At 43.0% G+C, this 17,916-nt stretch overlaps 3 protein-coding genes across 7 annotated transcripts; 2 read left to right on the top strand and 1 right to left on the bottom strand.

Annotated features, from left to right (window-relative positions):
* The first annotated feature begins 875 nt into the window (after positions 1 to 875).
* On the top strand, positions 876 to 4,008 carry pdf (peptide deformylase, mitochondrial). Of its 4 annotated transcripts, XM_041938905.1 has the most exons (4): positions 880 to 987; positions 1,957 to 2,182; positions 2,258 to 2,624; positions 2,726 to 4,008. In XM_041938905.1, the coding sequence occupies exons 2-4, from the start codon at positions 2,006 to 2,008 to the stop codon at positions 2,881 to 2,883; spliced, it is 702 nt and encodes a 233-aa protein (XP_041794839.1). In that variant the 5' UTR covers positions 880 to 987; positions 1,957 to 2,005; the 3' UTR covers positions 2,884 to 4,008. The 4 variants fall into 4 exon arrangements, with proteins under 4 accessions (XP_041794837.1, XP_041794839.1, XP_041794836.1 ...); XM_041938903.1 differs by having other exon boundaries at positions 876 to 977; positions 1,957 to 2,624; positions 2,726 to 4,006; XM_041938902.1 differs by having other exon boundaries at positions 1,957 to 2,624; positions 2,726 to 4,006.
* Positions 3,833 to 8,567, bottom strand: spata2l (spermatogenesis associated 2-like). 2 transcript variants are annotated; one of them, XM_041938900.1, is made up of 4 exons: positions 8,445 to 8,567; positions 6,963 to 7,329; positions 6,305 to 6,598; positions 3,833 to 5,630 (listed from the first exon to the last, which is right to left on the bottom strand). In XM_041938900.1, the coding sequence occupies exons 2-4, from the start codon at positions 7,323 to 7,325 to the stop codon at positions 4,605 to 4,607; spliced, it is 1,683 nt and encodes a 560-aa protein (XP_041794834.1). In that variant the 5' UTR covers positions 7,326 to 7,329; positions 8,445 to 8,567; the 3' UTR covers positions 3,833 to 4,604. The 2 variants fall into 2 exon arrangements, with proteins under 2 accessions (XP_041794834.1, XP_041794835.1); XM_041938901.1 differs by having other exon boundaries at positions 8,462 to 8,534.
* Positions 8,568 to 9,094: 527 nt separating this feature from the next.
* Positions 9,095 to 16,773, top strand: si:dkey-238o13.4 (uncharacterized protein LOC560780 homolog). The gene is made up of 6 exons (XM_041939469.1): positions 9,095 to 9,241; positions 10,848 to 10,955; positions 11,333 to 11,472; positions 11,746 to 11,842; positions 12,514 to 12,638; positions 14,608 to 16,773. Exons 1-6 carry the CDS (start codon positions 9,157 to 9,159, stop codon positions 14,782 to 14,784), a joined length of 732 nt encoding a protein of 243 aa, XP_041795403.1. The 5' UTR covers positions 9,095 to 9,156; the 3' UTR covers positions 14,785 to 16,773.
* Positions 16,774 to 17,916: the final 1,143 nt, after the last annotated feature.

Genomic DNA, 17,916 nt, shown 5'->3' with positions numbered 1-17,916 from the left:
TTAAGAACAATAGCAATTCAACCGTTTAAAAACACTCCACTGCAAGCAAAGGTCCTGCATTCAAAATTTTACTTCGGTCAAATACTATCTGTGTACTTTAAGTATCAAATGTAAAAGTACTCGTTCTGAAGAAAACATATTTTTATGTCATGTTATTGGATCGTTAATACTAGATTTTTTGTCCAAGGGGTCGCAAACCTAAAAGCTTTGGAAACTCTGTTTTAAATTCTAACAATGCATTTAATTTTGTAACCAAGTAAAGTACAAGTATGCCAACTGAAGTAACGTCATGAGTAACTGTACTTAGTTACATCCCATCACTGACTGTATCTCTGACTAAAGTCTTATGATAATGCAAGGAAACCCATAAACTAAAATGGTGAAAAAAAAATATTTGTGATATTTAAAAATGGGGTGTGCGATCTATCAACAGTTGCAGTCATTTAAAGGATGCAAACCCTGGGGTGATAACAAGTAAAGCATCTCATCAAAAACTATTGAGATAACAAACCTTCCTGTATATCCGTCATCTTGTGAGCCCAGACATGCTCGATGATCCAAAGCGGTAACTTTTTAAAGCGCTGTAACGTCAAGCATTTACGGACAGGCTGCAGCTCCACTCCTGCCATCCCCTGCTCGGTTTGTAAAGGGACAAAAACACCGGCTATTCGGCCGGTGAAACTTTCAAACCCCCCCAGCTGGACATGTACCGGCAAGTTACCGATCACTCGAGACGTTGGCAATTACTTCCTAGTTAAACTCACTGGTGATGTCAAAATAAAAATTTCGTAAGGAAGTGTGGGATAAGACAACCGCCGGCTATAACGCGTAGACTTTTATTATGAAGTTTCCTGTGACTTGTTGACTAGGAAGTAGTTGCACGGAGCCATGAATGCCTCTTACCCTCAGCTTGTCACCCTCTATCCTGAATATGTGGTCCTCTTCAGTTAGCAAGGAGGCGCGTACATTACTGTAAGGTAATTGAAGGTAACTGAGACATGCAACGTCTTTTAATAGCAAATATCACGCTTAGTTAGAAGCATTAAAAGCGTATTTCAAATATAACTACAGCAACTAGCTAACGACTTAGCTTTGTAGCTTGTGGTAGCTGTTGAATGGGTGCGCATGTTATGTTCACCTGCCTACTCCTTCGGCGGTGTTTGACGTACTGCTGAACTTAAGTTTTCAGATGAACAGAAGGCGCTACGCCAAGTCAATCACATATATTTTTATGTTAACCGCGTTCAACGACAATGACATATAGTGTATATATGATGAAATGACTAAAATATTCATATTCATACTCCAATAGAAGGATTTTGACAATGGCGCCTCCAGTGATAATATACATTAGTTGGTAAAAGCAGAAGAAAAAACTATACCCTGATGGAGGTACACTAACGTTGCATGGCCTACAGGTGTGTTGCCACACCTGCCTGTCGGCATACATGACCCAAACCAGATGTATGCCCTGTCTAAGGGAGACTCTAATGCTACAGTATTCAAAGATATTTTAGACAGTCGTGTACTTCCAACTTTGTGTCAACAGTTTGGGATGGACCCTTTCCTCTGTTTCAGCGTCGTAATGCCACAGTGCATACAGAACTGGTTGTCCCAGTGTAATGTGGAAAAACTTGACTAGCTTGCACAGACTGTGAGTGCCGGCTGTAAGACAAACCTTATCATCAGCATCCATGTTGTGGTTGAATGAGAGCAAATCCCTGTGGCCAGGATCCATAATCATATAGCAGTGTTGTGGCAGCAGATTAAAGGCCCTTGTCTGGGAATGTCATGTTAGACATTGGGCCAAGATTGGGCCTGGACAAATATGCCTCCTTGTCAAAGCAGTAATTTATAAAATCTCAAATTGTGGCATTAGTTGTTCATTACACTCTTAATGTTCTTACATTAAGAACTTACAGTAACTATATGCACTTTTGTATGATTTTCCTGCAGCACTGTGCATCACTTCACTGGCGTGTGACATCCCAGCTGCAGCTCCACCATGAATGCAAAACCATGTGTGTCTCTGCTCCAACTCTCCAGAATGGGGTTCAGACTTTGTGCATCCAAAGCCCCTCGCTGCAGTGCTGGGGCCTTGAACTTAACTTCCCCTTACCTTCCACATATCTCACTCCATTCGCCTGTACCCTGCAGTCATCCTTACTCCACCAACGTCAAGGTGCGCTCCTATCTTCAGTACATGAAACACATGATCCTATCCCGTCCCAGTCCTCCTTACTGTCACGTGTGCCAGGTCGGGGACCCGGTGCTGCGTTCACATGCGTCTGCCGTTGACCCTGCAGCCATAACAGGCCCTGAGATCCAACAAGTCATCAACACTATGGTGAAAGTGATGCGGAAAGTTGACTCTGTGGGACTGAGCGCGCCTCAGATTGGGGTGCCACTTCGCATCCTGGTCCTGGAATATACTGAAAGGATGTTGGAAGAGAGTTCGCCTGAATCGAGGAAGGCCCGTGGCCTTTCTGTCCAGCCTCTGAGGGTCTTTGTCAACCCCCAGCTGAGGATCCTGGACGGACAGACTGTGCTCTTTCAGGAGGCCTGTGAGAGCATCACAGGCTTCTCTGCGAGAGTTCCACGCTTCCTATCAGTGGAAGTGTCTGGTGCGTTTTTCTTATTAACAGTGCCTTTCGACTTTTGTGCCAAACCTCATTTGCTGACACTATGACTGTTCAGGCTGTATATTTTTCTCTTTCCTCTGCAGGTCTGAATGAGAAGGGAGAAGCTGTCTCGTGGCAGGCCAGTGGCTGGCCAGCTCGCATCCTCCAGCACGAGATGGACCACCTGGATGGCGTCCTCTACATCGACCGCATGGACAGCAAGACCTTCATCAACATCAACTGGCAGGCATACAATGAATAAAAGATCCTCAGGACAGATCACAAGCATTCACATCTGAATCTGTAAAACTACAATGATTTGACTGAAGTTCTGCTCCACCGTATCTCTGATCAACCAACATCGTGTTGCTGAAAGCCTTTCATTTGCTGTTTGAGCACATGACTGTATCTTCCATGTGAAAAGTCTTCTGGCTTGGTTTCGGGTTCTGGTATAATATAATATCAGGATTGTTGTTAACTGCTTCAACAGAAAATCCATTACTGCAGTGGAAGTGTATCTGTGATTGGCAAAAGCTGCAGAAACCCCAAAAGCTACGATCTTTCAGTACATCACTTTAAAGTCAAGGCTGAGAGAGGCATGTTCTGCGCACCTCAGTTCTTTGTCTGTTGAATAAAGAGGCTCATTTGTTGGATGATATGTGATAAAAATGAGTGAATCGCAAGTGTGTGACCCTTGTCTGGCACCATCATGACCGAAAAATAGCTGTACTAGTTGGCAAATTAGGGGAAATGTTTGTGGAGCAAAGAGCAGTAGCAATTTATCCAAATTACTTCTGCTCAACTCTTGTAAAGACATTTAAATGTAAAACATCTTTCAGAATTCTCAAAACTTAGCAGACACTATTTGGTAAAAATTGGTAATGCTACAGGTTTTACATGAGAACGGATGGATCTTTGTGGACTCTTTCACGTGCAACCAGACTTCATCTCAATGCATGTCGGTCTCCATGACTTTCACAGGTCCATGACCAGTTTTTGTTTGTGTTATTAATCATACTAATTTTGTATTCAATTTTTCCTTGCAGCTTCATCAGCAAAATATTTTCTCTAACACTAAATGTATTATACTAAATTAAGTTTAGTGGATAGGTTGACGTTGGGCCAAATAGCAATTGATTAGATTTGGATTTGATCCATCCAATGAAAGCACATACACACCACCAAATTCTGGTGGTTTCCAAGTTTATAGATATCAATATTTTATTAAAAATGTGACCTTATGTGCTCATAAAAACAGCTTCAATCCACTACTGTTCTGTCACACACATTAAAAAGGCATTTCTTTTCTGAAACGTAAAGTTTTGACACATAGATCATCATATAAATACATTAAATTGCCACTGCCCACCCGTTGTGTTTTAAAGCATGTTCTTTTTGCGATGTCAACGGAGACCTTGTCAAAAAATACTTTGTTTTGGGATTGAAATTAGTCAATCTGTCAACAGAATTATTTAAGTAATAAGTACCTATGACTTGGTTCCAGAGCCCTGATTGTCCAGGTGCTTTTTTTCAAAATTACAAACCTTTCATCAAAGCAATTTGCTCATGAATTATAAAAACACATTTTACAAAGACGAGTGGCATATTGACCCTTTTTACTCCAGTCTGTGCAGGCAACAAATACAGATAAGAACAGACTTCCTTGTGATTCACACTAAATATCATTTAAGTGACATGAGAGAACAAACGTAATCTCACCTTGAAGCCACAACAACACACAACATTTAAAAAATGTTGGCAATGGTAAATATGGCCACTTACAGAATAACTGACATAGTAATGCATGTTTCAGAAAGAGGACCAGAGTAGAAAAACTGGAATATTGTGTCAAGGCAACATTTGAATTTTTGATTTTTTTTGTATTTGATTTTCAAAACAGGAAATCCTTCTCCAGTACGCAGATTTAAGGCACTGTGATTTTGCTAGCTGTGCCTCATTAGTGCAACACTTTTCCAATACAAATCACACAGAGGATGACTGGTCAAAAGTTTGGCCACATTTGCATACAACAGGATTTCTGTACCAACAATCCCTACAGTACTCATTTCCACAATATCTGCACAGAACCGGAGGATTTCTGGAACATGGTGTCCCACAGGAGCACACTCCCAGTGGCTTGGTCTTGTGGTTAATTTGGCAGAAGTCTAGTCCTCTACAGGAGCCAGAGTGGAAGACACTGCAGCTGACACACAGGACCTGAGGGTCCGGCTGGGCGAGGTCGCAGCAGTTATGGTAGGTGATTGGATGAAGAGATGGAATGATCGATTTAGGCTCATCGCCGAGAACTAAGGAGGACATGGCTGCATTGGAGAGAACCGGTGACACACTCCGACCACTCACTCTGAGGCCTCCCTCCAGTGGTAACGCTGCTCTCAATTCTTCCATCCGTTCTGTCATATTATCAGCGAATACCACACGGTGGCTCTCCATGTTGCACTGCTGAAGCAAGGCACACGTGAAGTGGTGCAAGGTGTTGCATTGAATACAGAGTTTGACATAAAGATAGGGAGATTGGAGACAGCTACAAAAGCTGTTGGCTTCAGCCTCACTCTTGCAAAGCCCCATTGCTTCTGCCTGCAGACTGTGTGACTGTGAGTCCGCCTTGTCAAACGTTGACTCTTCACAGGGACGTCTGTCTTGCTTCATGCTGGCTGAGGAGCTTCTGGTGGTGTCTGCCTCCAGTGGAGACGTCTTGGTCAGCTGGCAGTTGAGTGTAGAGATGCGCGTGCCCTCTCGGGCAGACAGGGAGGTGGATGAGGAGGACAGGGAACTCACTCTGTTGCTGTGTGTTTTGACAGCAGGGGGTGATGCACGGCTCTGAATCACCCAGGTTAAAGAGCGGGGACTCTCGTCGTCATTGACAACCATCCCTCTGTGCCCCTCATTAACCTGCTCATCAGTGTACAGATCCTCCTCCACTTCTCCATCAAACGGCTTCATCAGCGGCTGGGTGACTTCCAGCATCTTCTTGGTGTTGTCGAGGGCGACCTGTTGAGATTAATGACAATGAATCCTCAACAGTTCAGATTCTTTTACTGTTCACTACATTTAGATCTAGCTGATGCTTTGTTCAGTCATTCTCAAACAGCAGGGGATTATTTGAGGTGGTGTAAGGCTGAGTTTCACACCTCAATCCTTTCTGGTAATGACAGTCAGGATCGAAAACTGTCGAACAATGGCAATGAGTCACTTAAGGCTGAGTATTGTCAACCAATACTAATTCCAGAGGCATCTAAGCAAAATAGGAAATCCTTTGAAGGTGCTGTCACGAAGATTTCTATTTGAAATAAACATATTTTATGAGCCCAGTGAAACTGGATTGATGTTCCAGAAGGATAAGACAAATCTCTTGCAGTTCTATTCAGTATATCTGACTCACAGGTTTGGATGGGAACTGTATGAAGTGCCAAACTGCAGCGAAGGATTTGTGATTCATTCCTACTGTCTACTACATAAAAGATCCCCTCCAAGAAGGCTGTACAAGCAGCACTCCGAGTATTTGGTATTTTCTTAACCTTGAAATTGTCTTTGCCCATCTCTGTGGTATGTTGGTGCCCAGCACAAAGCGTATGATGCGCAGTCGGCTGTGGATGTGAAAGTGATCACCAAGAAAAATTAGCCCTATCGGTCAGATGCTGGACTGACTGATTGATTGGACATACCTGTAGGCTGTTTCCTCTCTGCCTCTCCCTCACCACACTCAGCTCCCACTGGGCCTCACCAACGTGCTTCCCCAGAGCCGTCAGAAGGAGGCGACACTCACAGCGGGCCAGAAAGAAGGCACAAGACAAGCGGAGGAGGTCCTCCAGAGAGGCAGGACTGACTCTGGTTGCCTGGAGACGAAGCTGCTCGTGGCGAGAAGAGCTGGGCTGGTACCCCAGCAGGCCGAACAGTTTCTCAATCTGTGGCATCGACAGCACTGGTTTGATATAGTGGGTGAACATACCGGAATACATCTGGGAAACAAAAGAGAAGAAAAAGAAAACAAATACATAAAAAATGGGGAAATATATCAGATTTTCACCAATATATATATATATATATATATATATCAAGGTCAATGACTATGTCCTGAACTGTCATGGCAAAATAAAATTTAGAAAAAATTAAACTGTGTGTGTAAACCAGAATTTTACACTTCTCAGGGTGTAAAAAAAAGACTGAACTTTTAATTGAATTCCATGACTATAATAACAAAAATAATGAGAATAAATCACGTTAGTTAATAGGTGTAAAACGCTGTGTGAAAAAATGATTTTTCAACAAACTGAAATCAGAAATTATTGAAGGGACTCCATTGTTCCAGCTTTTTCAGCCAACCTTAACAACTTTGTACTCCTCCCTCCAGGGACCGAGGTAGAGGTTCAACGCTGCTTGCTCCACAACCTCGAACGCTTTAGCCAGGCCTTGAAGGCCTCCTCTGGCCCTGACTCGCCCGGCACCGGCTGCTGTTGTCGACCCAGCGGCTTTGAGCGACTCCTCCATCACCCTCAGTGGATCCAGACCCAGGCAGTGCGTCTCCTGAGCATCTGCGTCCCTCAGCAGCACCTCCACCTTCTTCCACAGCTCCTCATCGCTACACACCAGGTTGGAGCCTCGTCCCACTATTTGCTGCTCCAAACTGTGATCATAGGCGGCCACGAGCTCTGTGGCTCTCTGCCTGGAGGCACTCATCTCTTTCATTCAGCTGAGACGGAGACAAATAGAACATTGAAGTGAAGTGTGGAGCTATGGCACTTGTTCTCCCTTGATGATATAGACCATATGTACAGAGTGAATATTTAGCCAACACTGATTTAATCCATTTTATTGCACAGCTTTCCCTCTTAAGTAGATCAAATTTGTCTTAAATGAAAAGTCAGTAGGAAACTTTGATTTAACTAATATTTCGACTAATATTTCAGCAACAGCAGAAATCGAGCACACTGTTGACACTGGAAATCCACAGTACTACTTCCGTCAGCTACATCAAATACTACATATATTACGTTAGCATACATTAATAACCGAAACTGAAACTTGTGACATCTTGGCCTAAGTGAAAAACAAAAGTAATTTAACACACTAGTGTCGTAATGAGCTCACCACCGTGTTGACCAACGCCGTCATAACATTAAACCAACTATCAGTCATGAACTGGCCGTCATAGTGTATAAAAAACAACAGTCCTCTGCAACTCTGTGACGTTAGCATTAGCTTAACCCGTTTCCTCGCTGACTAGCTAGTTTTGCTAGGTTGCCTGTTAGTTTCATTTGACGTTTATTTAATTACGACAACCTCACACCCAATGTCTCATTAATTTAAAACCTCTCTTGCTTTTTTTTTTAAACTAACAACTAATGCGGCATAAAATACCACTCAATGAGTTTTCTGAAATGTGGTTACTGTTCTTCAACTCGGTTAACATACATAGCACCAACCAACGAAGAGTCAATTTTTAGAACTGGGCCAGACTGCCAGCCACAGTGCTCAATCTGTGGGGAAAGACCCAGGAAGTAACAGTCAATGTCCTCAGAAAAGTTATACTTTCGAAGATGATAAAAAGTTCCATGGTGTTTTGGACATACGCCGAGTTGAAGGGCGACTCTCGTTGATTTAGACAACGTTGTTATTCGGATTTTAGAAGACACGCTCTTTTGCCGACATGCAAGGCAGTATTAAATTAGTAAGATTATGAATGGCATCTCAGTGCAAGAGAAAATTACTACAATCGGAGCTAAGCTAACGTTACCTCGTAGCTACAGCTGCGAGTTTGAGCTAAATACAAGTTCTGCTTGACACACAGGAGACACACAAACTCACCTGTGTCTGGCACTTACTCAGATGTTTCTCAATGAAATACGTAAAACATTTCCAGCCGCACAGTCGTCGCCGTGCAGCCGATTGCGGCTTGACTGCACAGAATAAAGTAAACATTGTCACGTGGCACGGATTTCCCCAACTCCAGACAGGTGCGCGTGGTACGAGATCCGGGGCGGGCCGGGGAGAGTCCTTCAGTGGACACATGACTTCCAACTCAAAATGCTGGTTCAAAATTACACTGAATACCTGATAAAGGAAATATTGACGGAAACTATGAATGGCGTTCAGAAATAAATCGATAAAATGTCCATTTTGCCTGTGTTGAGTGTATAGTGAGCCTACTCGTATTTGCGAAAGCGTTCACCCACTAGAGGGCAGCATTTGATCATTTAAGCGCTCTGCTTCAGCTGCCTCTACGAATCAATAGCTTTGTCGATATTGTTAGTTTAAATCAGAAAGTAAATACACACTCACTCACACACATACACACACATACACACACGCAAACGCACAGTCCTGGGGTGAGCCTCTTTTGCTGACCTGCGGGCGTGGCTTCTGTGACACTGATAGAAGGGCGGAACTGAGGCCCCTGAGTTTAGTTTAAATCATCCCGGGCTGGCCAAGATGCTCTGCACAAGTCAGCAGCTTCACTTCGCGCGTACTCAGGGTGTCATCCTCCATCCTTCAGCAGGCCCGTGCAGCTGCAGCCAGCATGTCAAACTCGGACAGGGTTGTGTTAGCTCTGGGAGGAGCGGGGACAGTGGGCTCTGGGATAGTTAAAGCGCTGCTGGACAAAGGTAAGCTGGCCAGGGGCCACTTGGGGTCCCAAAGAAAACCCCTGTGTTTCGCTGAGAGGACATTTAGAGGAAATATTCTTAATGTACTATTTGAAGCAGAGGAAGATATTATATTTTCTGTGTTGATTTCCAAATTAACGTGGATGTTGTTTAAACAGTTTTACGCACAGGTGTCTGTCTCGCGGGTTTTATGCAGGGTGAATTCCATAACGATAAACTGCAGAGCAGACATTTTGTTATGTGTGTTTTATATCTGTTTTAGTACTCCATGAGTATTTTCTCGCTTTGAATTGTGAGATGACTGGTTATTGATCCGGCGCTGAGAGCGCGCCTGCGTGCGTAACCTAGTCAATTGTCGCGTTTATCTCCAAGCGCCCTGACATATCTAATAACCAGCTATTTGCTGTATATTCAGGTATGTAATGTTCCTGCAGGAAAAAACATTCAAAGCGCATCAGAATTGGTTTTGGCTGCGCGCACGGCACAGTGCTGCTCTACCAAATGTATCGAGGGCAATTATTATTTAGAAAAGTGTGAAATAAAAGATATTTTGATGGGGTTTGTTCACAAGTTTAATTGAATCTCCTGTCCAGAGAAATAATAGGAGGAAATTATTTCATGCCGAGTCACAGAGAAACATTTGTTTAATTCTGAATAATAGGTAACATGTCGAATGTGCCATTTGACATAATGGTGAAGTCATTAAAACGCTTCTTGGATTGTATTTCAGTGTGAGTAAGATGAATCCTTTGGACAATAGTTACAGAACATGTAAGAGACATTTTCATACAGTGTGGACAACATGATTTATATCACTTAAAAATGACTGAGGATTCATTTGATAGGGACATTGATAACAATGGAGATCAAAAGGTTGAGTATCTTATACAGCCAGACACAGAACAGTGTAAACAGCTGTGTGTTTAACATTTTCTGAGTTATTGATAAGTTGTGCTTTCTGATTTGATGATATTTGGGATTTTTGGTGCTTTGATCTGTTTGGTTTATCTGTTGTGCTCTGCTGCCTCTGCACTCTGAACCAGTGAGGCAGTGGAGGCAGTGCTGGACGCTGTGATGAGTGACTGGCTTTGGACTCGATTGCATGTGTAGCTTTGCTGTTTGAACAGAGCAGAAATTTACCATCTGCTGCTCTGTCACATGTATCTTTCTGATGACCTTGATAAACAGATTAAGACAACGCGGGCCTATTAGTGAATGTTCATTTTCATGTGAGAGGGATTAGTCGTGCTGTATCTGTGTTAAAGGTGCTGCTTTTGTTAGTCTGGACTACAGATTAATGTGGCGATGTGTGCTGTTTGTATGTGTGGTGGGGGTGTGTGTAAACAAATCTGTTTACACAGTCACATTGTGGAGACTCTCCTTTCTTATGGGGGCAAAACTCAAATACCCATAAATACCCACATAAATCATGGAATATTAGGGTGAGCATTAGGGTTAAAGTTTGAGCTAGGACAGTGGTGGCTATGGTTAGGGTAAGTCTCCAGGGAATGAGTAGAAGTCAGTGTAGTCCTTGTGATGGAAACACAACTCTGTGTGTGTGTGTGTGTGTGTGTGTGTGTGTGTGTGTGTGTGTGTGTGTGTGAAGGTTTCAGAGTTGCAGTGATCTCCAGGGACAGCAGCCGGCTGGAGAGACTCCGATCATTCGTCTCTCCTACCACAAAGGATAACCTTACCACTATAGTGGGCAATGTGGGTAAGTAGGGTTTCTACTTGCCAGTTTCCGTCTATTTGAAGCTCCAGTGTCTTCTCAGGCTCTTATAATGGAGGTGTGGATACGGTGGGATTTTCTACCAGTCTCAGTCTTAATTCCACCCATGTGGGAAACTGTACTGGTATGGCAATATACGGTACCATAGCTGCATTGAAAATAATCTCTAACAGCCCCTGAAGTCTGTGTTCATAACACCAGTACAAATTTGATGGATCCAACTGTACAAAAAATAAAGATTATTTTGCTGTTGTTAGAGCCTTTCCTGTGGTAAAACAAGCGTCAGGGTCTGAATGTTAGCGTCTCCATGAGGCTGCACTTTGCATTTAGCTCAAAGCACCACTGTGCCAAACATGTTCCAGGGTCAGAGGAGGGAGCCGAGCAGGCAAAGCAGGCCCTGCTGAAGGCGGTGGGGAAGGTGACCGACGTCGTCTCCTCTCTGGGCTTCAGTTGGTGGCAGGGGGGACCCCCACACACCCAGTCTCTGAAAGACCTACACTGGGTGAGCAGACACACATAAACTAGACTCAGTTAGACCAGTAAAGGAGGCTGCCAGTGGTTTTGATTAAATTTCAAAAGTAAGCATTTTATTTTATCACTTGTAATAGTTACAGTGGCGGCAGTAATGGGAGCCGTACAAGGTCCTGGTTGTCAGAAGAGAGTCTCCTATCACATCATGTCTGAATGTTTTTGCAGAGGCTTTTCCTCCGTTACAAGAGTGAGATTCTGATTCTTGCTTGATTATTTCATATCTCATCCCCCATCACCTCTCCAGGTCATTGAGACATTACTCTTCAGTACGTTTGTGTCATGGAAGGCCTTCTTCCCCTTGGTGAGGGACGATTCCAACTGCACCTACACCTTCATAACAGGTGACTTCTTTAGCCATTTATTTCTAATAATGACTCAGCCTCCGTCAGAAATGTATGTAATGTGGTGTGGGAGGTGCCTGTCTGCATGTGAGTAACACTGAGAGAAGGGAACTGACATGCTGTTTGGTCTTTCTACACACAGAAGCCGAACACAAATGATACATAATAATGATAATAGTAACAAACTTTAGTTGTATAGCACGTTTCATAGAAGAATTGCAGCTCAAACTGCTTTACAATAAATAAATCACATGCATCAAGTCCATCCATCCATTATCTATACACCGCTGAATCCTTTGCAGGGTCACGGGGGTGCTGGAGCCTATCCCAGCCGTCTCTCGGGCGAAGGCAGGGGACACCCTGGGCAGGTCGCCAGCCTACCACAGGGCTACATATACAGACAGACAAACATGCACACCACTCATTCACACCTATGGACAATTTAGAATTATCAATTAACCTCAGCATGTTTTTGGACTGTGGGAGGAAGCCGGAGAACCCGGTGAAAACCCACGCTGCACAGGGAGAACATGCAAACTCCACACAGAAAGACCCCAGGCGGGATCGAACCAGGGATCATGCATCAAGTGCTCCACATAAAAAAATAATTAAAAAGCAGGAAGAAATGTGTGTTTATACAGTTATATCCCCTCTGCTGCTCTGTGCCACAGGAGGAGCAGGTGAGAAGTTGCTGATGCCTGGTACAGGCTTCCTGACGGTTGGTGCTGCCAGCACCCTGGCCTTCTGCCAGGTACTACGAGAGGAGTACCCTGAGATGCCCTGCAAACTCAACCAGGTGAGACATTAATGGGATTACGCAGCAAGACCTCGGTTAACAAAGCACCAAAGCTGATATAGGATTTCTACCTGACCTCAGTCTCATAGCCTCAGAGGCTGGTTCCTTTAGTTCTACCCAGCTCAGCACGTGGAAGAGATCCTTCAGTTTGTGGAAAGATCCTGTTCTTTTTCACACACAGAGCAGCCAGAGGATTTGGAATAGAAAATTCATGCCGGGCCATCAGTTGTCACTTTGCTGTGTTGCAGGCCCAATTAGACCTGAAATACAACTTCACTCCACCTGAAATAAAATGCCGTTTTTTTTAATCCTACAGCACACATACCTGCTCTGTAAATCTTCAAATGTCCTGTTTTCTCTTTGAGATTTGACACAATAGACTACCCTTCCACATGATTCAATAGATATAAAAGGAGGCACTATTTCCAGCCTCTTTCTTCAGTTGGCTGTGGGCTGAACCATCCACTCCTGTCCCTCGTCAACTAAATTGCAATTTGAAACATAACTGGCAGTTAAGATAACCAGTTTTAATTAACACAACAGCAGTTTTTGCAATTGCAGTCATCATATTAATTACATGTAACTTGGAGCATGGCAACATCACTAAAAGGAAGGTCAAGGTGGCAAGAAAACACAAAGTGAAACATTAACACACAAGTTTTTAGAAAGGTCTTAGAGCATACGAGGGTAAATGGTAAAATTACTGGCCAAGTTCTCCACTTACACATTCACATAACTAACAGACGAACCTCGTAGTTCAACTCTAACCTTCTTCTTCTTACTGTAATTGTGCGCACAAGTTTTCCTGTGCGATGAGGGATTAATGAAAAAAGACAATCTCTGTTTGGATCATTCCACAGGTAAACAGGTTGATTGGTAACAGGTGATAGTTAATATGTGCTCAGGAACACTGCAAAGTGTTCCTGAGCACATGAGCAGTGTTCCTGTTGATAGTAGACACAGTTCAGTTGCATTGCACTGGTGCAATGATTGGACTCTGTTTTAAATTTACGTTTTCCACAGCATGTCAACTTTTTTGGATTCTGGGTTGTCGATTTCAGTTGTGCTCACTTCTAAATAAAGTGGTTTAGATAACCTGTTGGCTTGTCTACAACCTGTCTGATAGTCTGCACTGGTGTCCTGTTCTATAACTATTAAAGTGATGTTACTGTCTCCCCACATCTCAGCAGTTACTTTCATGTTACTGTAAGTGATGGCCAAAACTAAAAAAAATAATACTGAGTGACAATAAACCTTATTGTCATGTAAGGTACAACACCTTGTGCAAGCATTTCTGTAAAAGTGTTTTCTGAGCAGAGGTCACACTTACATGGTGGCAGTCAGAGCAGATGAACTGATGAAGAACTACCTCTCTATGGCGACCTTCATTCTTTCCATTCAATCATCTTCCTTTCCATTGAGGTATATGATCAGCTCAATCCAATATTAAATATACGTCAGATTAAGCATGATCAGGGGTAAATTGATGTTTAAAGTGCTGACCACTCTTAGTTGTGGTATGTGAGGCCACGCAGGGCCACGAAGGGTCAGATCAGGAAAAGATAAACCAGAGGTGGTCATGTTTGAGGGGCTATTAGGACGAAATCTTCTATAGATGTAGACATAGATTGTCGCAAAGGACAACATTCCTCAGTGGGACAATGCCCAGAGCATGATCTGGTCTTTGAGATAGGAAAGGTATGGGTGGAGTAAGACAAAACGTCATGCTATATATTGTGTCTGCATGTGAAGGGCAGAGTCTTCTGATCTGACCCTGAAGCTCTCTCAGAGGTCTCTTTAACTCAAGCTTGTATCAGCAGAGTTCTTCCTACATCATCGTCAGACCACTGCTCAGCAGGACCTGCTTGATAAACCTCACCATCCTTCTTGTCATTCTTTCCTTTGGCTTTCCTGCATTTTTCTAACCTTCTCTCGCATGTGTCCCCTGTCTTCCTTTATTGACTGGCAGGTGAAGATCAACACAGGTGTAGGCACTCCAGAGCGCATGGCACCTGGTTACCTGAACCACCTGGACCTGGGTGAGGCTGTTGCCACCCTTGTGGAAAGACGAAACACCTCCCACACCGTCTTCACCGTCAACTGCCCTGCAGACTTAAAAACTGTCCTTCTGGAGAGGAACCTTTAGACTTGGAAATCCTTCCTCCAGCCCTACCTTGTTGTCACATGGACACATCTATGCTTCTTCTGCTCCTACTGTTACTGAACACTCCAGAAGCACATTTATAGTGTCTTTGGTTCATTTGTTTTCTTCTCCCACAACTCTGAACCCCATCCATGCACAATTTCATGTGAACCGGCTGTTCAGCTGTTTCAACTAATACTGTATATTCTGCTTCCTGATTTCAGATTATTAGCTACTGTATTCTCTGCATGTGCTGTTGTGTGATAGGTTTGTTAAAAAAAAAACACTGAGGATTTGTTATTCTCACTTTCTCATTGTTGCCTGCGTCTGTACAAATATCATACAGTTATGTTCTGTCTTCCACATCATTGGAAGACATGATACCCAATATAACACAGCAATTTGTGGATCTGCTAAATATTATTGGAATAAGTCTAAACCTCTTATGGCCAAACCACCGGACAGAGCAGCTGAAGATTGATTGCAGAGGGAGGGATTTTTGACTGGATATAGCCAAGTTAGCTGAGATCCCCAATGACACTGTAACAACTGGTCAAAAAATAGGAGGTTGTGTGGTTGTAGTTTATCCAATCCTGTATCTACAAACCTGGACTTAAAGGTACCCTGTGGAACTATGAAGTAACACCTTGATGGAGGGATGCCTGTTTTGTCCATATTAGCACACACAAGAGGACAGACATGCAACATTTATGCTATTCCACTGATTGACAGTTCTTGGTGGTAATTGGCAAAAATTGTAGCAATGTGCAAAATGAGCAAAAAGCGAAGAAGAGGGTTGCCAGCCAGCAAACATTCTGTATGTAAATAATTCTGTTTTTTAAGACTTTGACAAAAATTGACTTTGCAAGTGTGTATTGAAGAGGAAATGGCATTGAACCTGTGGTTAGGCCTCAAGGAAGCACTGAACATGTGTGTAACTCTGCTTACAAGACAACTCCATAGGGTACCTTTAACGTCTTGATCTAAAGTTTAAATGTGCAACATGGTTGAAGAGTGGAGGCAATACAGCTCCTGCATTTTTGAGACACAAGGAATGTAGCTGTAGGGAATTTATATGTTGAGTCCTTAAAAAGTTGAAGATGTTGCGGATGCATTCTAGACTTGAGACATTAAGGACCTGACATATTAGGAAACAGACATTCACAACTGTCTCTGTTAGGGACATTGAAATGTTGTGGAAATGATGCAAGGTAAAAGCAGGGGAAGTGAATTAATTTCACGTCTTGTTACCCTTTTGGCTTTCAGTATGCTTGAAACGAACAAATTGGTACATTGTGTCACCCGCCACAACTAAAGAGAAAAATGTTTATACCTGATCTGAAAGGCAGCACTCAAAGGCAGAGCAAAAAGCCTGCCGTCATATTCTCCACTAGCTGCATCCCACTGCCTGCACGACCTTTGTGTTGCTGCACTGGGTTGTGCACATAAAACGTGACAGTAGCTGAAGAAAGAATGAAAAAAGAGCTTTAGAGAAAAGTTCAAATCCTGCATTATTTGTCACTCCCGCACACCATTTCAAACAATCTGACAAGCACTTTGTTGAAGCATCCTGCTTTTTTAAGGCATGGGTATGCTTGAAATTAGAAAAGAACAAGTTCATACAACATGTCGAAATAGATGCGTGAAGAATTATAAAAGACAGTTCAGCTCATCGCACACCTGGCCAACCACTGTGTAAAGTGGCTGTGATTAAGACTGTCAGTTTGGAGAAGTTATAAAAATTGTTGAACGCAGCTCCTAAAATTATAATGTCAGATAGTTAGACAGTTAGACAATCCAACAAGCACTTTGCTTGAAGCATACCTCCCCCTCATGGATGGAGACCATGGCTCTGAATAGTAAGTCTCATTGGCATGGTATGATTATGAAAATGTCAGACCCTGACTGATTATGGCTGATATGGATACAGTTACCCAGCATGGCTTGGCCCATTTTTTGCTTACAAATAAACAATAAACAAGATATGTTCTACATTATGGATCCTGTGTATTCATTGCAGTATTTACCAGTAAAAATTTGTCTAATTAGCAATGTCAAGGGCAACGCTATATGTCTATATTGGGACATTGCAGCACTGAAACAAAATTAACGCAATAATCCAAAGCAAGTGCTGGAGGTTGCTGTTTGGGGCGGGGTGGGTTTGGCACATTTACACCTCCCTAGCGTGACTGTCCTGTTCACAAGCGCTAGCACCGACCCCCTATGGGCCTTTCATGTTCAACATGTTATTTGGGGCAGTATGTCCCTTAGATAAACCGAACAGAAGTTTGAGGCCACAGCAGACTGCATTATCAGAGAGGGCATTGTAGTCTTGTATACTGGCCTGTTAATACATAGGCTGCATGCCTCCACAACAATAACACAAATTTGTCATGCGAATAAAGATGCATGTACTGAAGGTCTGAGCTACTTTTGATCCCTAGGTACAAGGATAAATGGGGTTGGATAAGAAAGCAGAGCGAAGAAAGAGAGAGTAGTAGCAGAGGGGGGTAGCCGGTCACTGTTTTTGCTTTGAACTTGTCGGCTGACAGCTCAATTAGGCCAAATTATAATTAAAGGGCACGTAAGAGGCCATTGGGCCCCACTTTCTCTTTCCTCTTCATCTCCTTTCCCCCTCCCTTTCTCTCCGCCTGAAAAGGGCAGAAACGGTCAAACACACCCACACAAACGACCATGTTCACCCTTTGACGATGATCTCATTCATCTCATTCTAATAGAAAAAGAAAACTGGCTTTTGTTTGAGGGGCCACAGCCTTCTAAACGAGACTCAACAGACCAAAGATCAGTCAGGGAAATGTGGGTGAAGAGATTAAAGGAAAAGAGTGAAAGTTGGATTTAACACTTAAACACTGGATTTGATGTAGGAGTAAGAGATCAATACACGAAAAAGCAGTATGGCTGAAACATCTCATGTGTTACATAAACTTTGGCGATCCTCTCGAACCTTTTTTTTCTAGTGCCACTATAATGTTGATTTTCTTTTTCAGGTAAAATTTTTGGCCAGAAGAAATCTTCATTGAAATTTTAAGACTACTGATCAATCCTGAGAATTTTAAATTAGATTTTATCGAATGTCTCCAGCAATCTACCCAGCACCTAACGTTCAAGGTGTAT

Source organism: Chelmon rostratus, chromosome 6, assembly GCF_017976325.1.
Source record: "Chelmon rostratus isolate fCheRos1 chromosome 6, fCheRos1.pri, whole genome shotgun sequence".
Lineage (NCBI taxonomy): Eukaryota > Metazoa > Chordata > Actinopteri > Chaetodontiformes > Chaetodontidae > Chelmon > Chelmon rostratus.
Note: the sequence above shows the minus strand (reverse complement) of the source record. Positions and strands in the feature narration are given on the sequence as shown.